The sequence below is a fragment of the Capricornis sumatraensis genome, chromosome 13 (assembly GCF_032405125.1).
Source record: "Capricornis sumatraensis isolate serow.1 chromosome 13, serow.2, whole genome shotgun sequence".
Lineage (NCBI taxonomy): Eukaryota > Metazoa > Chordata > Mammalia > Artiodactyla > Bovidae > Capricornis > Capricornis sumatraensis.
In genome coordinates, this window is record NC_091081.1 from 48,223,671 (window position 1) to 48,241,439 (window position 17,769).

The 17,769-nt window shown below is 46.2% G+C and overlaps 1 protein-coding gene across 4 annotated transcripts in view; it reads right to left on the reverse strand.

The window, feature by feature from the left end:
* The window catches only part of ANKRD6 (ankyrin repeat domain 6), a 58,385-nt gene extending 49,545 nt beyond the window's left edge, over positions 1–8,840 (reverse strand). For all 4 annotated transcript variants that reach the window (XM_068985222.1, XM_068985221.1, XM_068985220.1 and 1 more), the window contains exon 1: positions 8,721–8,840. In XM_068985222.1, the coding sequence (XP_068841323.1) occupies positions 8,721–8,840 (120 nt within the window). The remainder of the gene's footprint in view (positions 1–8,720) is intronic.
* Between the last annotated feature and the right edge of the window lie 8,929 nt (positions 8,841–17,769).

Sequence of the window (17,769 nt, forward strand, 5' to 3'; positions counted from 1 at the left end):
GCCAAATAGAGCCACTGCAGAGAGCTCCTGGCGAGGATGCGATAGAGGCAGGATAAATCCAGAAGAAGGGCCAGGAGGAGAGGGCGAAGGGAGGGGCTGATAGAGCCCGGGTCACAGCATACTTAAGGGTAGCGCTTGCAGGTGCCGGCAGCGTGGACACCAGCGCGAGCTCCATGCAGCACAATTCTGCTCCGGCTGTGAAAATGAAAAGGGCACACATGCCCTGCCCAGTGGTGCCACTTAGAGAAAGCCGTCCCACAGACAGAACCACGCTGCTCAAGAAGACCTCAGGACAAGGTCAGTCACTGCAAGTAACTTCCAAGAACAGATTATTAACATAATTTAAATGCCTGTGGACAGGGGATAGGTGAAGCCAATTACAGTTCACTGAAGAAAGCAGAGGGAGAGACTTCCCTGGTGGTCCAGTGGCTAAGACTCTGGGCTCCCAATGCAGAGTGCTCAGGTTTGATCCCTGGTCAGGGAACTAGATCCCGCATGCCACAACTAAAAGAACCTGCACGCTGCAATGAAGATCAAAGATACTGCGTGCCACCACTAAGACCCAGCACAGCCAAATAATAAAATAATATTAAAAAAAAGAAAAAGCAAAGGGAAGGAGGACATATATAGTATCCTACCATTTGTCTAGAAACAATTCATGGAGATACACATAGAGATACATCCATCTACACATATACACATGAAATATCTCAGGGGAAAAAATGTAAGAAAGATAACACGGGTTGCCTTCAGAACAGGAGACACTGAGAGGCTGGGAGACAGTGTAGAAGAAAGACTTATCAACATTTCATACCTTCTGATTTAGAGCCACATGGATGTATTACCTGTTCAAAATATTTAATTTTTTAGGGAATTCCCTGGAAGTTCAGTAGCTAAGACTTCGATCTTCTACAGCAGGGGGTCAGGGTTCAATCCCTGGTCAGGGAACTAAGACCCCACATGCTGTGCAAAAAAAAATTTTTTTTCTCTATCTTTTAAAACAGGTATATGGAGTCTTTTGGAAGAAGCCTATGACAGACAACACATTCTCTCAAGTGGACACTTTCACCTAACCAAGGGCCTTGTAAGCATCTGCTTCTCCAATTGCCTGCCTCTTGGGGACTGGCAGCTTTTAGGCAAGGACCACAGACCAATAAGCCCTCATTCCACTAAGGCCAATATTAGACACACTCCCACAGATTCAAAACCAAAGCAAATGAACAAACAACAAAAAAGATCCTTGGTTTTCACTGTTCCGGCTGCGTTTCTTGAGGCTGTGAATGTATACCATCCATCAGCTCGAGCCTTTTCTTGGGACAGGCTGCCGGAAAGTATCTACCAGCCCTGCACATCTTAATTTCTGCAGACATGATCAAGTGTCATGCTTGGGAAAGTTGCTAAACTCAAACCCTTTGCAGCTCTCTTTTTAAAAGTTTAAAGTTTATATTTATTGGAGCATAGTTGTTCACTACTAATGCAAGCCCTGATGTGAAACCTCCACAGGAGCCACACACCTATGAATGTGTCGAGGCCCAGAACAGGCTGCCCAAAGTATGCCTCAATGCACATTGATTATTTTGAATTAAAGCTTCTTGAGAAACGGCTGGTGGGGGAAAATACTGTTAAAAGACCCGCTGACCCCTGTTCTTTCCCTCTGCAAGCAGGAAATAAATCTACATGAAGGAATCCTCCCTACAAACCAGGAGGACAAAAAGCATCTTTACCAACAGAGCTAGAGAATTCTAGGCTAAGGAAGTTTTAGTATAAGCAAGCTTCTTCATGAGTCTGCTACCCCAAGCACAAGCCCCTTTGTTTTGTTAAACTTTCACAGGTAATTGTTTCTTTGTCTAAAAATGACACATAAACTGCTTTGGTCACTTTGGGGCAGGTGGGTAGGGGTGTCCCATTTCTATGACACTTCTATGTGTATGAATTGTTTTTTTTTTCTCCTGTTACTCTGTCTTGTGTCAATTTAATTATTAGACTAAACCAAAAAATTTAGGGGGGAGGGTGTGGGGAAATTTTCCCCTCTCAAACAAATGATATTAAACCCCTTTAAGTTTATTTCCTTACATAATAATGATTACATTTAGAACAGCTATTAAAAAATCAAGCTGTAATAACATTCAATAAAATTCATCCTTTTTAGGTATTCAGTTTGATGTGTTTGGATCAATGTATAGAATCATACAAAATCACTAGTGTAAGCAAAATAGAGAATTTCATTTCCTTCCTAAAATTCCCACTCGCTTCTTTTTTCCCAGTCGTCCCTAGCAATCACTCATCTATTTTCTGTTCCTACAATTTTGATTCTTCAGGGAGAAATAGCAATAACCTCACATATGCAGATGACACCACCCTTATGAGAGAAAGTGAAGAGGAACTAAAGAGCCTCTTAATAAAAAGGAAAGAGAAGAGTGAAAAAAACTGGCTTAAAACTCAACATTCAAAAAATGAAGATCATGGCATCTAGTTCCATCACTTCATGGCAAATAGATGGGAAAACAATGGAAACAGTGACAGACTTTTATTTTCTTGGGCTCCAAAATCACTGCAGACGGTGACTGCAGCCATGAAATTAAAAGATGCTTACTCCTTGGAAGAAAAGCTATGACCAACCTAGACAGCATATTTAAAAGTAGAGACATTACTTTACTGACAAAGGTCCATCTAGTCAAAGCTATGGTTTTTCCAGTAGTCATGTATGGATGTGAGAGTTGGACCATAAAGAAAGGTGAGCATTGAAGAACTGATGCTTTTGAACTGTGGTATTGGAGAATACTCCTGAGAGTCCCTTGGACAGCAAGGAGATCAAACCAGTCAATCCTAAAGGAAATCAGCCCTGAATGTTCATTGGAAGCACTGATGCTGAAGCTGAAGCTCCAATACTTTGTCCACCTGATGTGAAGAGCCAACTCACTGGAAAAGACCCTGATGCTGGGAAAAATTGAAGGCAAGAGGAGAAGGGGACAACAGAGGATGAGATAGTTGGATGGCATCACAGACTCCATGGACATGAGTTTGAACAAGCTCTGGGAGTTGGTGATGGACAGGGAAGCCCGGTGTGCTCAAGTCCATGGGGTCACAAGAGTTGGACACAACTCAGCGACTAAACTGAACTGAAAAAGTCAGTGGTTAAATAGCATGTTATATAAAGATGGTAAAGTCAATGGTTAGATAGCATGTTAGACAGAATTAGATAAACAGCATCACTGACTCAATAGACATGAGTTTGAGCAAACTCTGTGAGATAGTAAAGGACGGGGAGCCTGGCATGTTGCAGTCCATGGGGACACAAAGAGCTGGATATGACTTGGCGACTAAACAACAAAAAGAAAGCTATTCAAAGGGAATCACATTGCACGTGGCCTTTTGTGTCTGGCTTCAAATGCATATGGCTTTGAGATTCATTCATGCTCTTTCCTCTGCTGGTAGCTCAGTCCTTCCTGTTGTTGAATAGCATTCCCCAATATGTTCATCAATTTAGCAGGTTGGATGGGGGGAGGTTTATTTTAAGGAACTGGCTCTTACCAATTATAGAGACCTGGCAAGTCATCACTGCAGGCAGACAGGCAAGATGGGAGCAGAGTTCTCTCTTCATTCAATGCTGGACATGCGCTCCACAGCTGTCATCTCATTTAATCCTCATAGCAACCTCACAAGGTGGGGCTTAGCCTCACTTTTCAAATGAGGACATTGACCAGCCTGTGTCCTCTGCTCAAGACTCTCTGCCTGGTGCTCAGACCCTGACTCTCAGACCACAAGATGCTGGCTGTTGCATCATCAGGACAGCCTCATAACAACGACCACATTCGACTCGTGCCACATGCCAAGAGCCTTTCTAAGTCCCTTGCGTATATTGATTCAGTTACTGCTGAAACAACCACATGAGGTAGCCAGTATTACTTTATCCTCATTTTACCGGTGACAATATGAATCAGAAAGGGATTGAGATTACAGAGCTAGTAAACAAGCTCACATTTGATCCCAGGCGAGTCTGGCTCCTAGGTCCATGCTCACACCCTCTGCACTACATTTCCTTGGCCAGGAATTTCTGAAGCTGCTTAAAAACCCTGGCAATGGTGTAAGTGTGGTACTAGGGATGGGGAGAGAGAAGTCCCATTGGCAAAAGTCCCTCCCACACAATGGCCTCTTTTCCTGTGTGTCCTGATGGGGAGAAGCAGCTGGGGAGGGGTCCCTGGGCTGGTGCTGAAGGAACAGCTCAGGTGCTGTCCTAAGTGTGGGCCTCAGAGCCGGACAGGCTGGTTCCTGCCCAGGTTGGTTGGTTTCTCTGCTCAGTCGAGTCTGACCCTTTGCAACCCCATGGACTATAGACCGCCAGGCTCCCCTGTCCTTGAAATTCTCCAGGCAAGAAGACTGGAATGGGTTGCCATGCCCTCCTCCAGGGGATCTTCCCAACCTGGGATTGAACACTGGTCTCCTGCACTGCAGGCAGATTCTTTACATCTGAGCCACCAGGGAAGTAACTGAATTGCTAGAGTATCTTCCTGCTCAATAGCCCCCTTTCCTTGTAAGTATCACACAGATAAGAGCGCAGGCTGTCTGAGCTGTGAGGATTTCAATGAGGTGCTAAATAAACAGCACTGGTCCAGTGCAGGCACAGGCACTCAACACGTATTTCTAAACTTGATTTCATGTTTCACAAGTTACTAAAGTGATATATGCTTGTTTTAATAAGCAGAATAATACAATGGAAACATCTTTAGAAGCGAAGTGAATCCTCCTGCCGCCAGGGAACCAGCATCAACAGTGTCTTCTGTTCCCCCACAGTTTTCCTCCATGCTCACACAAACACAAGCATGTTTGCAGAGAGCAGTGGATTTGTGTTTTAACCAAAATGCATCAGACTATACCTATCACTTGCTACTCTGATACCTGTCTTTTTCATTTATCAATGGATGTAACTGGTCAATATAAATGCAACTCTTTTCTAAGTCCTTTGTGCATAAACCTCTATGCAAATGTAACATTTTATATAAATTAGATACACATGATATTATGAAGTTTGCAGTGGGTCTTTAGTTTGTTTTTCTCTTGCTCCCTCACCTTCTTCCTTACCCTCCATATTGTGCCCTCCCATGTTGCCACCTGCTGTTTTCTGCCCATCCATTCTGCAGTAAACCCTGGGAGGTGGGCCTGGGAGGGAGAGCACCACAACTAGAGAGTGGCCGCACTCACCACAGCTAGAAAAAGCCCAAGCAAAGCAGTTAAGACCCAGCATAGCCAAAAATAAATAAAAATTTAAAAACCCTAGAACATGGTGATGGTCACACAACTCTGCAAATACATTAAAAATTATTGAATTTCACACTTATAATGGGTAAATTTTTTTGGCATGCAAGTTATACTTCAATAAAGCTGTTTTTTTAAAGAGCAAAAGAAGTCTGTTTAAAAAAGAGAACTTGCAGGGACTTCCCTGGTGGTTCAGTGGCTAAGCCTCTGAGCTCCCGGTTTAGGAGTCTGGGTTCCATGCCTGGTCAGGGAACATGATCCCATATGCCACAACTAAAGATCCCAAATGCCACAATAAGACCTGGCACAGCCAAATAAACAAAGAAATGTTTTTAATTTTTAAAAAAGAAATTGCAGACAATATGTTAACAGCTTTAATAAGTTACTATTATAATAATTCTGAAAAGTTGGTATTTTTATACCCATTTTACAGATAAGAAAATTGAGGCTCGAAGAAGGTAAGCAACTTGCACAATTAGCAAATGTGCTATTCATAATAAATCCCTTTCAACCACACCTGAATTTATGTTAACACGATAACTTATGAAAAGCCCTGGGTTTCCCAGGTGGTGCAGTGGTGAAGAATCAGCCTGCCAATGCAGGAGACGCCAGAGACGCAGCTTTGATCCCTGAGTTGGGAAGATCCTCTGGAGTAGGAAATAGCAACCCTCTCCAGTATTTTGCCTGGAAAATCCTAGGGACAGAGGAGCCTGGTGACTACAGTCCACAGGGTCGCCAAGAGTTGGACACAACTGAGCACTGAGTGATGGAAAGCCCTAAGGATGGGTTGCCAGAGGAACCAACAGTGATTGGAGGCTGGAACTTTCAGTTGCACTTTCCTGACCTTCAGAGATCAAACTGCCAACATCCACTGGATCATTGAAAAAGCAAAAGACTTTCAGAGAACATCTACTTCTGCTTTATTGACTACGCCAAAGAGTTTGACTGTGTGGATCACAACAAACTGCAGAAAATTCTTCAAGAGATGGGAATACCAGACCACCTTATCTGCCTCCTGAGAAATCTGTATGCCGGTCAAAAAGCAACAGTTAGAACTGGACATGAACAACAGACTGGTTTCAAATAGGAAAAGGAGTAAGTCAAGGCCGTATACTGTCACCCTGCTTATTCAACTTATAAGTACATCATGAGAGTACATCATGAGAAATGCTGGGCTGAATGAACCACAAGCTGGAATCAAGATTTCCAGGAGAAATATCAATAACCTCAGATACGCAGATGATACCACCCTTATGGCAGAAAGCAAAGAACTAAAGAGCCTCTTGATGAAAGCGAAAGAGTAGAGTGAAAAAGCTGGCTTAAAACTTAGCATTCAGAAAACTAAGATCATAGTATCTGGTCCCATCACTTCATGGCAAACAGATGAGGAAACAATGGAAACAGTGACAGACTTTATTTTCTTGGGCTCCAAAATCACTCCAGATCGTGGCTATAGCCATGAAATTAAAAGACGCTTGCTCCTTGGAAGAAATGCTATGACCAACCTAGACAGCATATTAAAAAGGAGAGACATTACTTTGCCAACAAAGGTCCGTCTAGTCAAAGCCATGGTTTTTCCAGTATTCATGTATGGATGTGAGAGCTGGACTGTAAAGAAAACCGAGCACTGAAGAACTGATGATTTTGAACCGTGGTGTTGGAGAAGACTCTTGAGAGTCCCTTTGACTACAAGGAGATCCAACCAGTCCATCCTAAAGGAAATTGGAAGGACTGATGCTGAAGCTGAAACTCCAATACTTTGGCCACCTGATGCAAAGAACTGACTCATTGGAAAAGACCCTGATGCTGGGAAAGATTAAAGGCAGGAGTAGAAGGGGACGACAGAGGATAAGATGGTTGGACGGCATCACCGACTCGATGGCCATGAATTTGAATGAGCTCTGGGAGTTGGTGATGGACAGGGAAGCCTGGCGTGCTGCAGTCCATGGGGTCGCAAAGAGTCAGACATGACTGAGCGACTGAACTGACCTCCAGGAAGGCAAAAGAGGCTGGCGGTGGTCAATCACCAATGCCAATGATTTAGTCAACAACATCTATGTAATGAAGCCTCCATAAAAACCCAAAGGACAGAGTTCAGGGAACTCCTGGGTTGGTGGACATACAGAGGTGCTGAAAGGATGGTGTGCCTAGAGGGGGAGGAAGCCCAGCGCCCTCTCCCCACACCTTGCCCTCTGTATCTCTTTCATCTGGCTGTTCCTGGGTTGTATCTCTTTATAATAATCTGGTAATCTTTTCCTGATTTCTGTGAGCTGCTTTAATAAATTAATTCAACCCAAGGAGGGTCATGGAAGCCTCTGATTTCTAGCCAGTGCGCAGAAGACAACCTGGCCTTGCAGCCGGTGTAAGGGGCTGGTGTGAGGGGTGGGGTGTTTTGTGGGAGTGAGTCCTCAACCCGTGAGATCTGATGCTCTCTTCAGAGAGACGCCATCAGAACTGAGTTAACTGCCTGGTGGTGCTGGGAAAAGCACACGTCAGAAGCGTGAAATACGGAGACTGCACAGGAATAACTGAAAATGTGAGCTGGCTAATCTTTGCCACAGGGGGTCAGAGGTTAACAGACATTACTGTTTGAAAAATGAAACTCCGCCTCTCTCCAGAGCTCTCTCTGGGTCTGGGCAGGGGCAAGGGGGAAGCTTTAGAGCCATGAGGGGGTCCAAGTGGCAGTTCTGCCAAACAGCAGGTGGCGGCTCCTGGGCCTTGAAGTTACTACAATCTTTCTGTGCCTCAGTTTCCTCATCCCTAAAGTGGGGGTGCAAAGAGAACCTCTTCTAAGGGGTTCTATACAGTGGTCGGAGCAATATTAAGTTTTGCCATCAGTATTATGTCATCCATGGATTTGCACCTGTCACCTTACTAGGCAGAATTGGCCTGACCTCAGTTTTGCTACAAAGCTGCCCTGGGCCTGTGGGTCATTTGTTGGTGAGGGATCAGGAGTGCCCTCCAAAGCTTGCTACACATCTCACTGACCTGAGTGAAATCAGTCCAAAGAGGTTGAGGGTCACCTGGTCCAAGCCCATCATTGTTCAGACGGGAGCAACAAAGCTCTGCAGGTTGGAGTGGCTGAGCTGCCCACAAACCTCCCCAAGAGGCTTAATGTCATTCCCATGTAAACACTCTACCCAGTCAGTTTTTGTGCCCCAACTTCTCCAGAAAGATCTCTTGTCTATTTGACTAAAGAAGTGAGAAAAAGCCATGGACTGCTGTGATTTTAAAGAGGGTCAAATGTTAATTTTACAAGTGACTCCATTTGAAAGACAGCAATGAAAGCATTTTTAATCCTTCATCTTTCTCCCCAGACCTCCTCTCTCTCCCCAAACCTCCATCACTGGGGGAAAAAAAAAGCCAGTTCTTTGAAGACTGTGAACCAAACACAACAGTTTTACGGACCATGGTTAAGACATGGGCTTTTCCCCAGAGAATAGCTGAAGTGTTTACTCTCTTGTTACCTTGGTAACTGCTACCTTGGCACCCTTGTTGATGAGCTGAACCACATTCTCCGTCTGGCCTTTGTACGCAGCTATGAGCAGGCGTTCTGAAAGCGCGGCGACCGCATCCTGCTGGCTCATGAATTAGGAGAGAAAGACGTTTTCAGGAAAGTGGTAGATAAGTTCCTTCGGCTCAACACATCACAGGCCCAGGCAGGCACCCTTGGGTAAAGATGCTCTGATCATCGGAAGGTGACTTCGTCACTATGCCATCTTCGGGACCTGGGGGTTACAGAACAAAGCTGCCATCAGCGCCACTCAGCACCTGGGACAGGCCCCATCTCTCTGCCCTGGTTTTAGGGGATCTGTTGATTGCTCGTTGCTGGGGAGGGGAACTGGGGGATACAGGACACTCGGGAACCACCCTCTGCAGAGCAAACCCTGAACTTGCAAGTGGAAGGCAAAGAGGGTACTGAACCACCCCACCCCATCCCCCACCCCTACCCCCTACTGCCTCCTGACCCCTAGGGCTAGAACTGCAAGGTCTGCTCTGCAGATAACAGAGGGTCTCAGAGACCCAATGAAACCCCCTGAATGTAGCCTGGTTTCCAGGCTCACCCTCTGCAGGTAACTACACTGAGTGTGACCACAAAGGGCCCTCCGGACTGTGCTCTGTGGGTTCACCAAGGCCAATGTGCCTATTCCCCTGGCTGGTTGGGTGCCCATGGACCACAGCCCACAAAGATCCTGAGGACAGGATCATATCCATGGACTTTCTCCCAGCATTTCCTGCCCTTCTCTATCTTCATCCTTTTCTCACTGTTCAGAGTGCACGTTCCTGAGGTCTAGAACAGCTGGAGAGCTGGGAGCAGGCCCGGGCCATCCCCTGGCCAATAACTGCGGCAATAAATGGATGCTACAATCACTACTGGGGCTTCCCAGGGGGTGCTAGTGGTAAAGAACCTGTTTGCCAATACAGGAGACATAAGAGATTCAGGTTCGATCCCTGGGCTGGGACGATCCCCCGGAGGACAGTATGGCAACCCACTCCACTTTTCTTGCCTGGAGAATCCCATGGACAGACAAGCCTGGTGCCTAAACAAAGTGCATGGGGTCACAAAGAGTCAGACACAACTGAAGTGACTTAGCATGCACAGTTACTCTAGGGAGGGGTTGTGCCAACACAAACGGCCCACAGGTTTGTGCACTCAGAGCACTGATCTGGGGGTAGTACTAGCAGTAAACTGAAACCCATCTTTCCACCAAATGCCAAATGAACAGGATTTTAAACACTGACTCCTCCTGGGAGCCCTGGGCCACTATTAGAGCAAACCAAAACCACTGGTGTTATGCCAAAGGTGAAGGTTTTGGGGGCCAAAGGAATGCTCAAGATCTGTGACCCATTCCTACCAGGACAGCAGCAAGTATGGGCCTCTCTTTGTCTTCAAATATACTTAGTAAAAATACCAACACGGGCTATGGGAAGAAAATACTGTAGCATAAGGCCCTACGACACATTCTAATTTTGAAGACCCAGAAGGTACAGACGTTCTTTACAATGGTTTCCAGGCAAACCCCACGCTCCTCTCAATCTCTAGAGTAAGGAATTGGCTCTGATTATCCTTCACCTTGACATCCAGGTGGGCCATGTCACCAACCACTCCAGGTGGCTGGGAGAACAACAGGACTGTGGGGACCAAAGACAGTATTTTATTATGTGAAATCATTGGTCAAATGTGACTAGTACAACTTCAGAAAGGTTATTCTTATCCCTGCTCAGCTTGTGCTGTGCCGTGCTAAGTCACTCCAGTCGTGTCCAACTCTTTATGACCCTATGGACTATAGCCTGCCAGGCTCCTCTGTCCGTGGGGATTCTCCAGGCAAGAATACTGGAGTGAGTTGCCATGCCCTCCTCCAGGGGATCTTCCTAATCCAAGGATCGAACCTGAATCTCTTATATCTTCTGCATTGGCAAGCAGGTTCTTTATCACAAGTGCCACCTGGGAAGCCCCTGCTTAGTTTGCAAATGTCCAAATTTCCATCATCCATCTGTTGTCCAAAGTGTGGGTAAAGAATAGCAAGGAAAGGGACTTCCCTTGTGGTCTAATGGTCAGGACTCAATGCTTTCACTTTCGAGGGCTCGGGTTCAATTCCTGGTCTGGGAACTAAGATCCCACAAGCCACAAAGCAAGGCATCAAAAATAAAAAAAGAGGCATGGAAAGAGGCAGAAGGAACCCTCACAAACCCATGCTGTTCTGATCACCAGGCTCATCAGAAGTGCAAGAAACCTGGAGAAGGAACAGCAGGAGACTCCTTCCCTTCGCCACAGTCAGAAATCTCTGGGATGAACCTGAAATCTTTGTTGAATGAATAAGCCAATGAAAGAATAAAGTTGAGATGAAAAACAGAATTGGAGCTGGAAAAGCCTTTGGAAATTCCCAGGGTCCCCCTGAAAGACTGAAGCTTGGGCTTTATGTTTCCCAGAATGTCACCCTGTCTGGGAGGCTCTTAGTGGCTTTTTTCAACACAGGATACTGTATGCTGTCTCTCTGTATTCACGTAAAGCGTGCTATCTTCACACCAATTATATGGAGCTTCTGCTCTGTCTGCCCCAACCCTGCGGAAGCATTCCAGGACCCAATGGCATGAAAATGCAGAAAATTAGCCCCGGCTTCCTAAATGCTCTTCCTTCCACAACTACATTCTTCTTCATTGACTCACTTGTTATTTCTGTGCACACGACCTACCAGGCCACCCCACCTTCCCAAACCTTTCCTGTGACGAGCATTCGCAAGTCTCAAGTACAATTCCCAGTTCATACAAATATTATCATCATGGCTACAATTTCACCACTTCCCTCCGCAGCTAATAACTCCTGTGGATAGAGATCTCCTTGCAGGCCATCAGCTGAGGTTACGAGCTGCAGACCAGCAGTGCCGTCCGGTCTCCCCAGCAACGGAAGCACGGGTCAGCAGGCCTGTCTGTGCTAACAGCCGCTCCCTCCCTCCCTTCTGTCCCATGCAATAAATTCTGCCTCGCAGACACTGAGACAAAAGCTGAGGTACACTGATTGCCATGGTTGCAAGCTACTGAGATAGCCTGTGATTATCTTTGGTAAACAGCGCTTTACAAATCCAGCACACATTATTATTCCTTTTTTTTTTAAATAGGGAGAGACACTACATTTCTGAGAAAATGTTGGCCAAGTAGAAATGTCATTTATTACAAGAAAAAATTTTTCAATGGAAGCTACTTAAGAATGAAATGCCCCACCCCAATCCACCCCCTCTACCATAGCCAACGCACAGCCTGCCTAAGGCTGAGGGTGCCTCTAGGACAGGTCTCTCCTGGGATTTTTGGATTCCACCCCGCCAAACACCAGAGGGGCACAGAAAACTGCCTGCAAAAGCAGGAACAGAATTCCAGGTTCCTGGTTTCTACTGTGCGGTTAGCAGAGGCCCTGTATCCCACAGGGATGCACCCACATACCTTGGGGATCTCAAGTTCACACTCAGTTTAAATCCAGTAATCGCCTCACTGAAAGGACCTCCAGCATTCACCTGCATTTTCACTGACACACAGCAGAGGGGGGCGAAGGGAGGGATCAAAGTGGTGAGTCTCCTTTGTGACTTCCACCCTAGGCTCATTTTCCTCTCCACCTCTCTCATGATCATTGCCCGACACCTTCGGTATCCCGACCTCTCTTCCAGAACAATGATCCCCATGCTTCTGCAGTGAGGGGATAGTCTCCTTTCCCCTGATACCTCTGAACTGACAAATCAGACCAGGTAGAAGGGACTGGGCTGGCAAGAAGGATAAGGAGGATGTTGGACCCCCAGTAGTGAGTAGGAAGGGCAGAAGAATAGAGAGGGATGGTGAGCAGTCTGCAATCAAAGTTACTGCCAACCTGTTGGGTACCCAGGCTGCAGAGCCCCATTCCCTCATTAAATGTGAGCTTTCGCTCCCAAACAGACCAGCTATTATCCAAGACACTTCCCGCTGGCAGTGAGGAATTCCTGCCCCAAGTCTATCAATCACATCCCTCTTTGTCACTTTCACAGCATTTTTCACAGGAGAAAAACCTTAAATGCAAACAAGCTGCCAGTTCTTTAAGCAGAAAGGAAATAAATGCACAATCATAAATATGCAATAAGCATCATGAATTGAGAAAGGAATTTAGCTTCCTAAGATTTCTCTCCTTCCTCCCGGCCCACTGCCCCATTTTCTATTGCTTTCCAATTCGTCAGTGCTTTTGTCTCTCACCAAATGCCAGGGGGCCACACAGCTGCTTGGTCTGTGATGTGATCCGTTTTCTTTTTATAGCCAAAGGTCTATGGGGTTTTCTTAAAGATTTATAACAAGGTCCCCTGGTACCAATATCTCAAAGCCACTGCATTCAGTCTCCTAACAAGGCAAAGAAATATTTTAGAAGAAATCTGCACAAAAGAGTCCCAGCCAGACATTACGCAGAGCCCACCCAGAGATGGTCCACAGGCACTCTGGTTAGTTAACCATCAGTTAAGATAACTCTCTTTGCTCCTACTGGTCCAAACCCTGTGTTGAGGAGAGATTGTACTCACATCTGGGGGGTCTGTCCTCCCCGTTCTACATCGTGTTCTGTTGCTGGAAAAATCACGGTCAGCTCTTTCTTGGAGATCATTAGCTTCCTAGCACTGTCACGCCCAAGGGTCCGCAGTGATTTACGTTACAATGCTTGCTGCCTTTTCCCCTTGAGCTTCCTCAGCCAACACCAGCCAGATCACATTGAAAAGCATACTAGGACATCCATCCAGCTCACAATGTTTCGTGGCTTCCTAGTCTGCCCGGCACAGCTTCTGAAAGTCCTGGGTCTTCAGATTTTGTTGGACTGCTCCCTCCTACCGGCAGAGGACCTGTAACACTGCTCAGATCAAAGAGTCAGGGAATAATTCACAGATGGGTGGAATGCTTGTCAATGATGTTCAGACGATAGAGAAATGAAGTCTGCATTCTTTCAGCAGTAAAACAGATGATGCATAGGTTGTAAAGGAGGGGGGATACGAGAAGAGTTGAAATCTGTAAGGAACTGCCTTTAGGACAGCCCTTAATGGGAAATATTCACTTTGTGGGAACAGCAGAGACCCAGAAACTCTCCCAACCCAGCCCTTTAGGCAGAGGGTTTCAACACAGGGACCTCAGCAGCACAGGAGACTAGAGGCTGGTTGAGAAACTGTTCCCAGGGTTTGTGAACTGATAGTTTGTCTCAGAAATCCTCCTCTGAATAGAGTCTCTGCAGGAAAAGGGGAAGGGAGAGGGCAGGGAGCTCTTTCAAGGGCTGTCAATGGCCCTCTACATCACAGGTGCGTCTTCCAGACCACTTGTTGAAGCAGCAGAAAACCAACTTCCCAACTTGAGTAATCACAGAAAGGAAGAGGGGTGTGAATTTGACTTGTGCGAATATTACTATTTTCCCCCCTCATTCCTAAAGCCAGAATGGTTGGTCCTGGAGATGGGAAAATGACTATCAACAGGAACCCTCTGAATACTCTTCCTGCCCAAAGCCCTGCCCCCATCTCCCCGAGGGCAGCAGCTCCTATAGGGGGCTGATTCTGCTTTGGCCAGTGTTCCGCTTATACCAAGAGCAGGAGGATAGCTAGCAACCGTGGCTGGTGTGCTGCAGCAAGAATGAATTCCCTGGGGAGACCAAATGCCTGTAGAATGACATTCCTATTTTTAATGCAAGACCTTTATACCAGTTTAGCCAAAAGTGATCACTGCCGGGTTACTGCAACTGCTACTGGAGGACCAATGAGCTTAGAAAACAGATGCATGCGACTCATTCCCTACTTTGAAGGAACCCATCATCTGGCCCCGATCAGCCTTGATCATGGCCCAAAAGGCCAGATGCCAGCTGAGAACCGTAACACTGAATGCGACAGAAGTATAAAGCGAAGAGCGGTTCATCTGCTCAGAGGCCCTGGGACATTTCCTTCTGAGAAACCGACTCCAGAGTCAGGGACCCTCAACACAACACTGTTGACGAGGACAGGACAACCCTGGTTGCTCACGAGCCTGGTGTTCACACGTGCTGTGCAAAAGGCAGGGATGGAGAGGCAAGTTTTGAGCAAGCCCATCACAGCTAAGGAACAGATACGGTGATTTCCTGAGAATATCTCACGTACAGTAACTATTCTCTTCTGAATCTGACATTTACTGGATTTTTCAAATAATCACCTCCGCAGGAGGCATAGAGAGGTTGTTGCAGTGAAAGCTGAGTGACATCTGGAGTTGGGTGACATCTGGATACTATTTAGGAAACCTATGACAAACCCCACCATCAAGAAAAGCTGCTGGCACATGTCAAAATACTACCGGCGGTACAAGGATACACCACTGAATAAAGACGTGACTGACAGGAGGCTTGTGATGTGCAAACCTCTGCTTTTTACATAGGGCAACAATAATTACTTTTTGGTTGCCTGGTGCTGCTAGATCACCAGAGTTGCCAAGCTGCGGCCGGGCACTCACATCACAGAGCAAATGCTCCCCCGTCCAGATGCAGTGTCATCCACTCGCGAGCCTTCTGCTGCTCCGTCTCCCCTGCGACAAGATGGTCACTCGCTCATCTGTTCTCCTACAGTTTTCCGTAAGCCCTGCTATGGGCTAATTTGTGTCACCCACAAATTCCTGTACTGAAGCCCTTAGTGTCACAGTATTTGGAAATTAAGGTAAAACAGGACTTCCCAGGTGGCTCAGTACTAAAGAACCCTCCTGCCAATGCAGGAGACGCAGGAGACACGGGTTCAGTCCCTGGGTCAGGAAAGATTCCCCTGGAGGAGGAAATGGCAACCCACTCCAGCTTTCTTACCTGGAAAATCCCATGGGCAGAGGAGCCTGGTGGACTACAGTCCATGGGGTCGCAAAGAGTCAGAAATGACTTAAAGACTGAACACAAGCATAAGCAAGGTAAAATGAACTTCTAAGGGTAGGGCCCTGATCTGATAGGATTAGTGTCCTTATAAGGAGAGACACCAAAGAGTCTCCATGTTCACTCTCTCCCCCGCGTCTCTCTTTTCATACCTGCACCCCTGCCTCCAAGCCATGCTCATAGGAAACGCCATGGAAGGACAGCAAAGAAAGCAGTCATCTGCAAGCCAGGAAGATCCTTATCAGAACCAAACTCTGCTGGACTTTGATCAGGGGCTTCCAGCCTTCCGAACTACCAAGAAATAAACTCTTGCCAGGGAAACCACCCAGTCTACAGTACCCTGTAATGGCAGCCCTAGTGACTAAGGCCTGAGCTCCCCTCACTCTGTCATTTGCTGGCATGGGCTCAAGGTTGGTCTTCCTGGTTATGCTGAACTCCTTGAAGGCAGAAACCCTATTTTGTTATCTTGTCTCTCCAGTGCCTGGCACAGTTCCCAGAACATAGTTAGCCTTTAATGTCTGTTCAATAGATGCTAGAAAAGCTAATAATCAATAGCTTTTTCTAAGCATTAATTGGTCTTCAGGAGGCTGTGGATCCCACAAGAAATAGAGGAGGTGCCAATTAAGTCAACTAGTTTTTTGGGTTTTTTTTGGGGGGGTTGACTTTTTCCTTTTTCCTTTCCCCAAAGATTAAGCAGGGTATGGCTGCAAAACCTCCAAGAGATAACAACCGGGGGTTGGATTCGTTCTTCCCTCTCTCTTCCTCCTCAAAATAGAGGACAGCAGCTCCTGGGACCCTAAGAATTACCAATCTCAAGTGAGAGGGGTGTGTCAGCACTGGACGGCACCATAGCCACCCCTTCTCTGTCCTCAACCTCTGTTGGGTAAAACCACAAATGCTAAAGGTAACCCTACACAATACCAAACGACAATAAAACCAACCTCGGAGAGTAGTCCAGCTGCCATGTATCCATATGACAGCTCTTACCCACTCCAACTTGCTTTGATCTGGCTTCCTTCTACCCCCTATTTTCTTGCTAAACCATCCCCGATGCTGTAGTTGTTGATTCTGTGGTGTATGAAGCATTTATTGAAGAGACAGTCACAAAGAACTACGGAAACTCAGCAAGAGAGCTTTCCTGCTTGGTGTGCTGGAGTGAAGGAGGTCAGGAACGTTCTTGCAGAGAAGGTCATAGTTGAGCTGGGTCTTGGAGGACTAGAGGATTTTGTTAGGGAGAGAAGTGGGGGAGGGCATGAGCAGAGTCATCTGAAAGTGTAGGCGAGGGGAGCAAAGAGACTTGCTTCAGGACTTCCCCAGTGGTCCAGTGGCTAAGACTCCACACTCCCAATGCAGGGGGCCTGGGTTCAATCCCTGGTCAAGGAGCTAAATCACACATGCTGCAAACATCAAAGGCTGAAGGCCCTACCTGCTGCAACTAAGACCCGGCACAGCCGAAATAAAAATTTTTTTTAATATATATATAAAGAGAGACAGTGCAGCTGGAGCTTATAACACATAGGCAAAGACCACAGATGACATTGCAAAGTCAGGTTGTGGAAGAATTTTCACATCATGCCAAAGACACTGGACTGTAACTTGCATGTGTGATGGGAACCCTAGATGTTGGTAAGAAGAGAGACTGGTCAGATTCGTATACAGCTTGGAACTCAAACACACAGGATTGGATTAGTCATAATTATGGGTTCATGCTACACTTTCAAGTATGTATACAGCTTTCTCTTCTTTCCTTTGCTTCTTTAAATTCCTTTTGCACTTCCTTCTTTCTTTCAATTTTACTTAATACACTTTACTTTTTAGAGCAGTTTTAGGTTTATAGAAAAACTGAACAGAAAGCATAAAGAGGTTCCTTATAGCTCTTAACCCACACTCTGGCCCTCGAACTCACCATAGTGTCCCCTGTTATTAACACCTTGTACTAGTGTGGTACATTTGTTATAACTGATGAGTCAATATTGACTCATTCACTAAAGCCCATGGTTTGTATAGCGTTCACTCTGTGCTGTACAGGTCCTTGGGTCTGCACAGATGTATAATGACATATACCCACCATGACAGTATCATACATAATAGCTGCATTGGATTAGTGCTCCACTGTTCATCCCTCCCTCCCCCACAACCCTTGACAACCACTGATCCTTCTA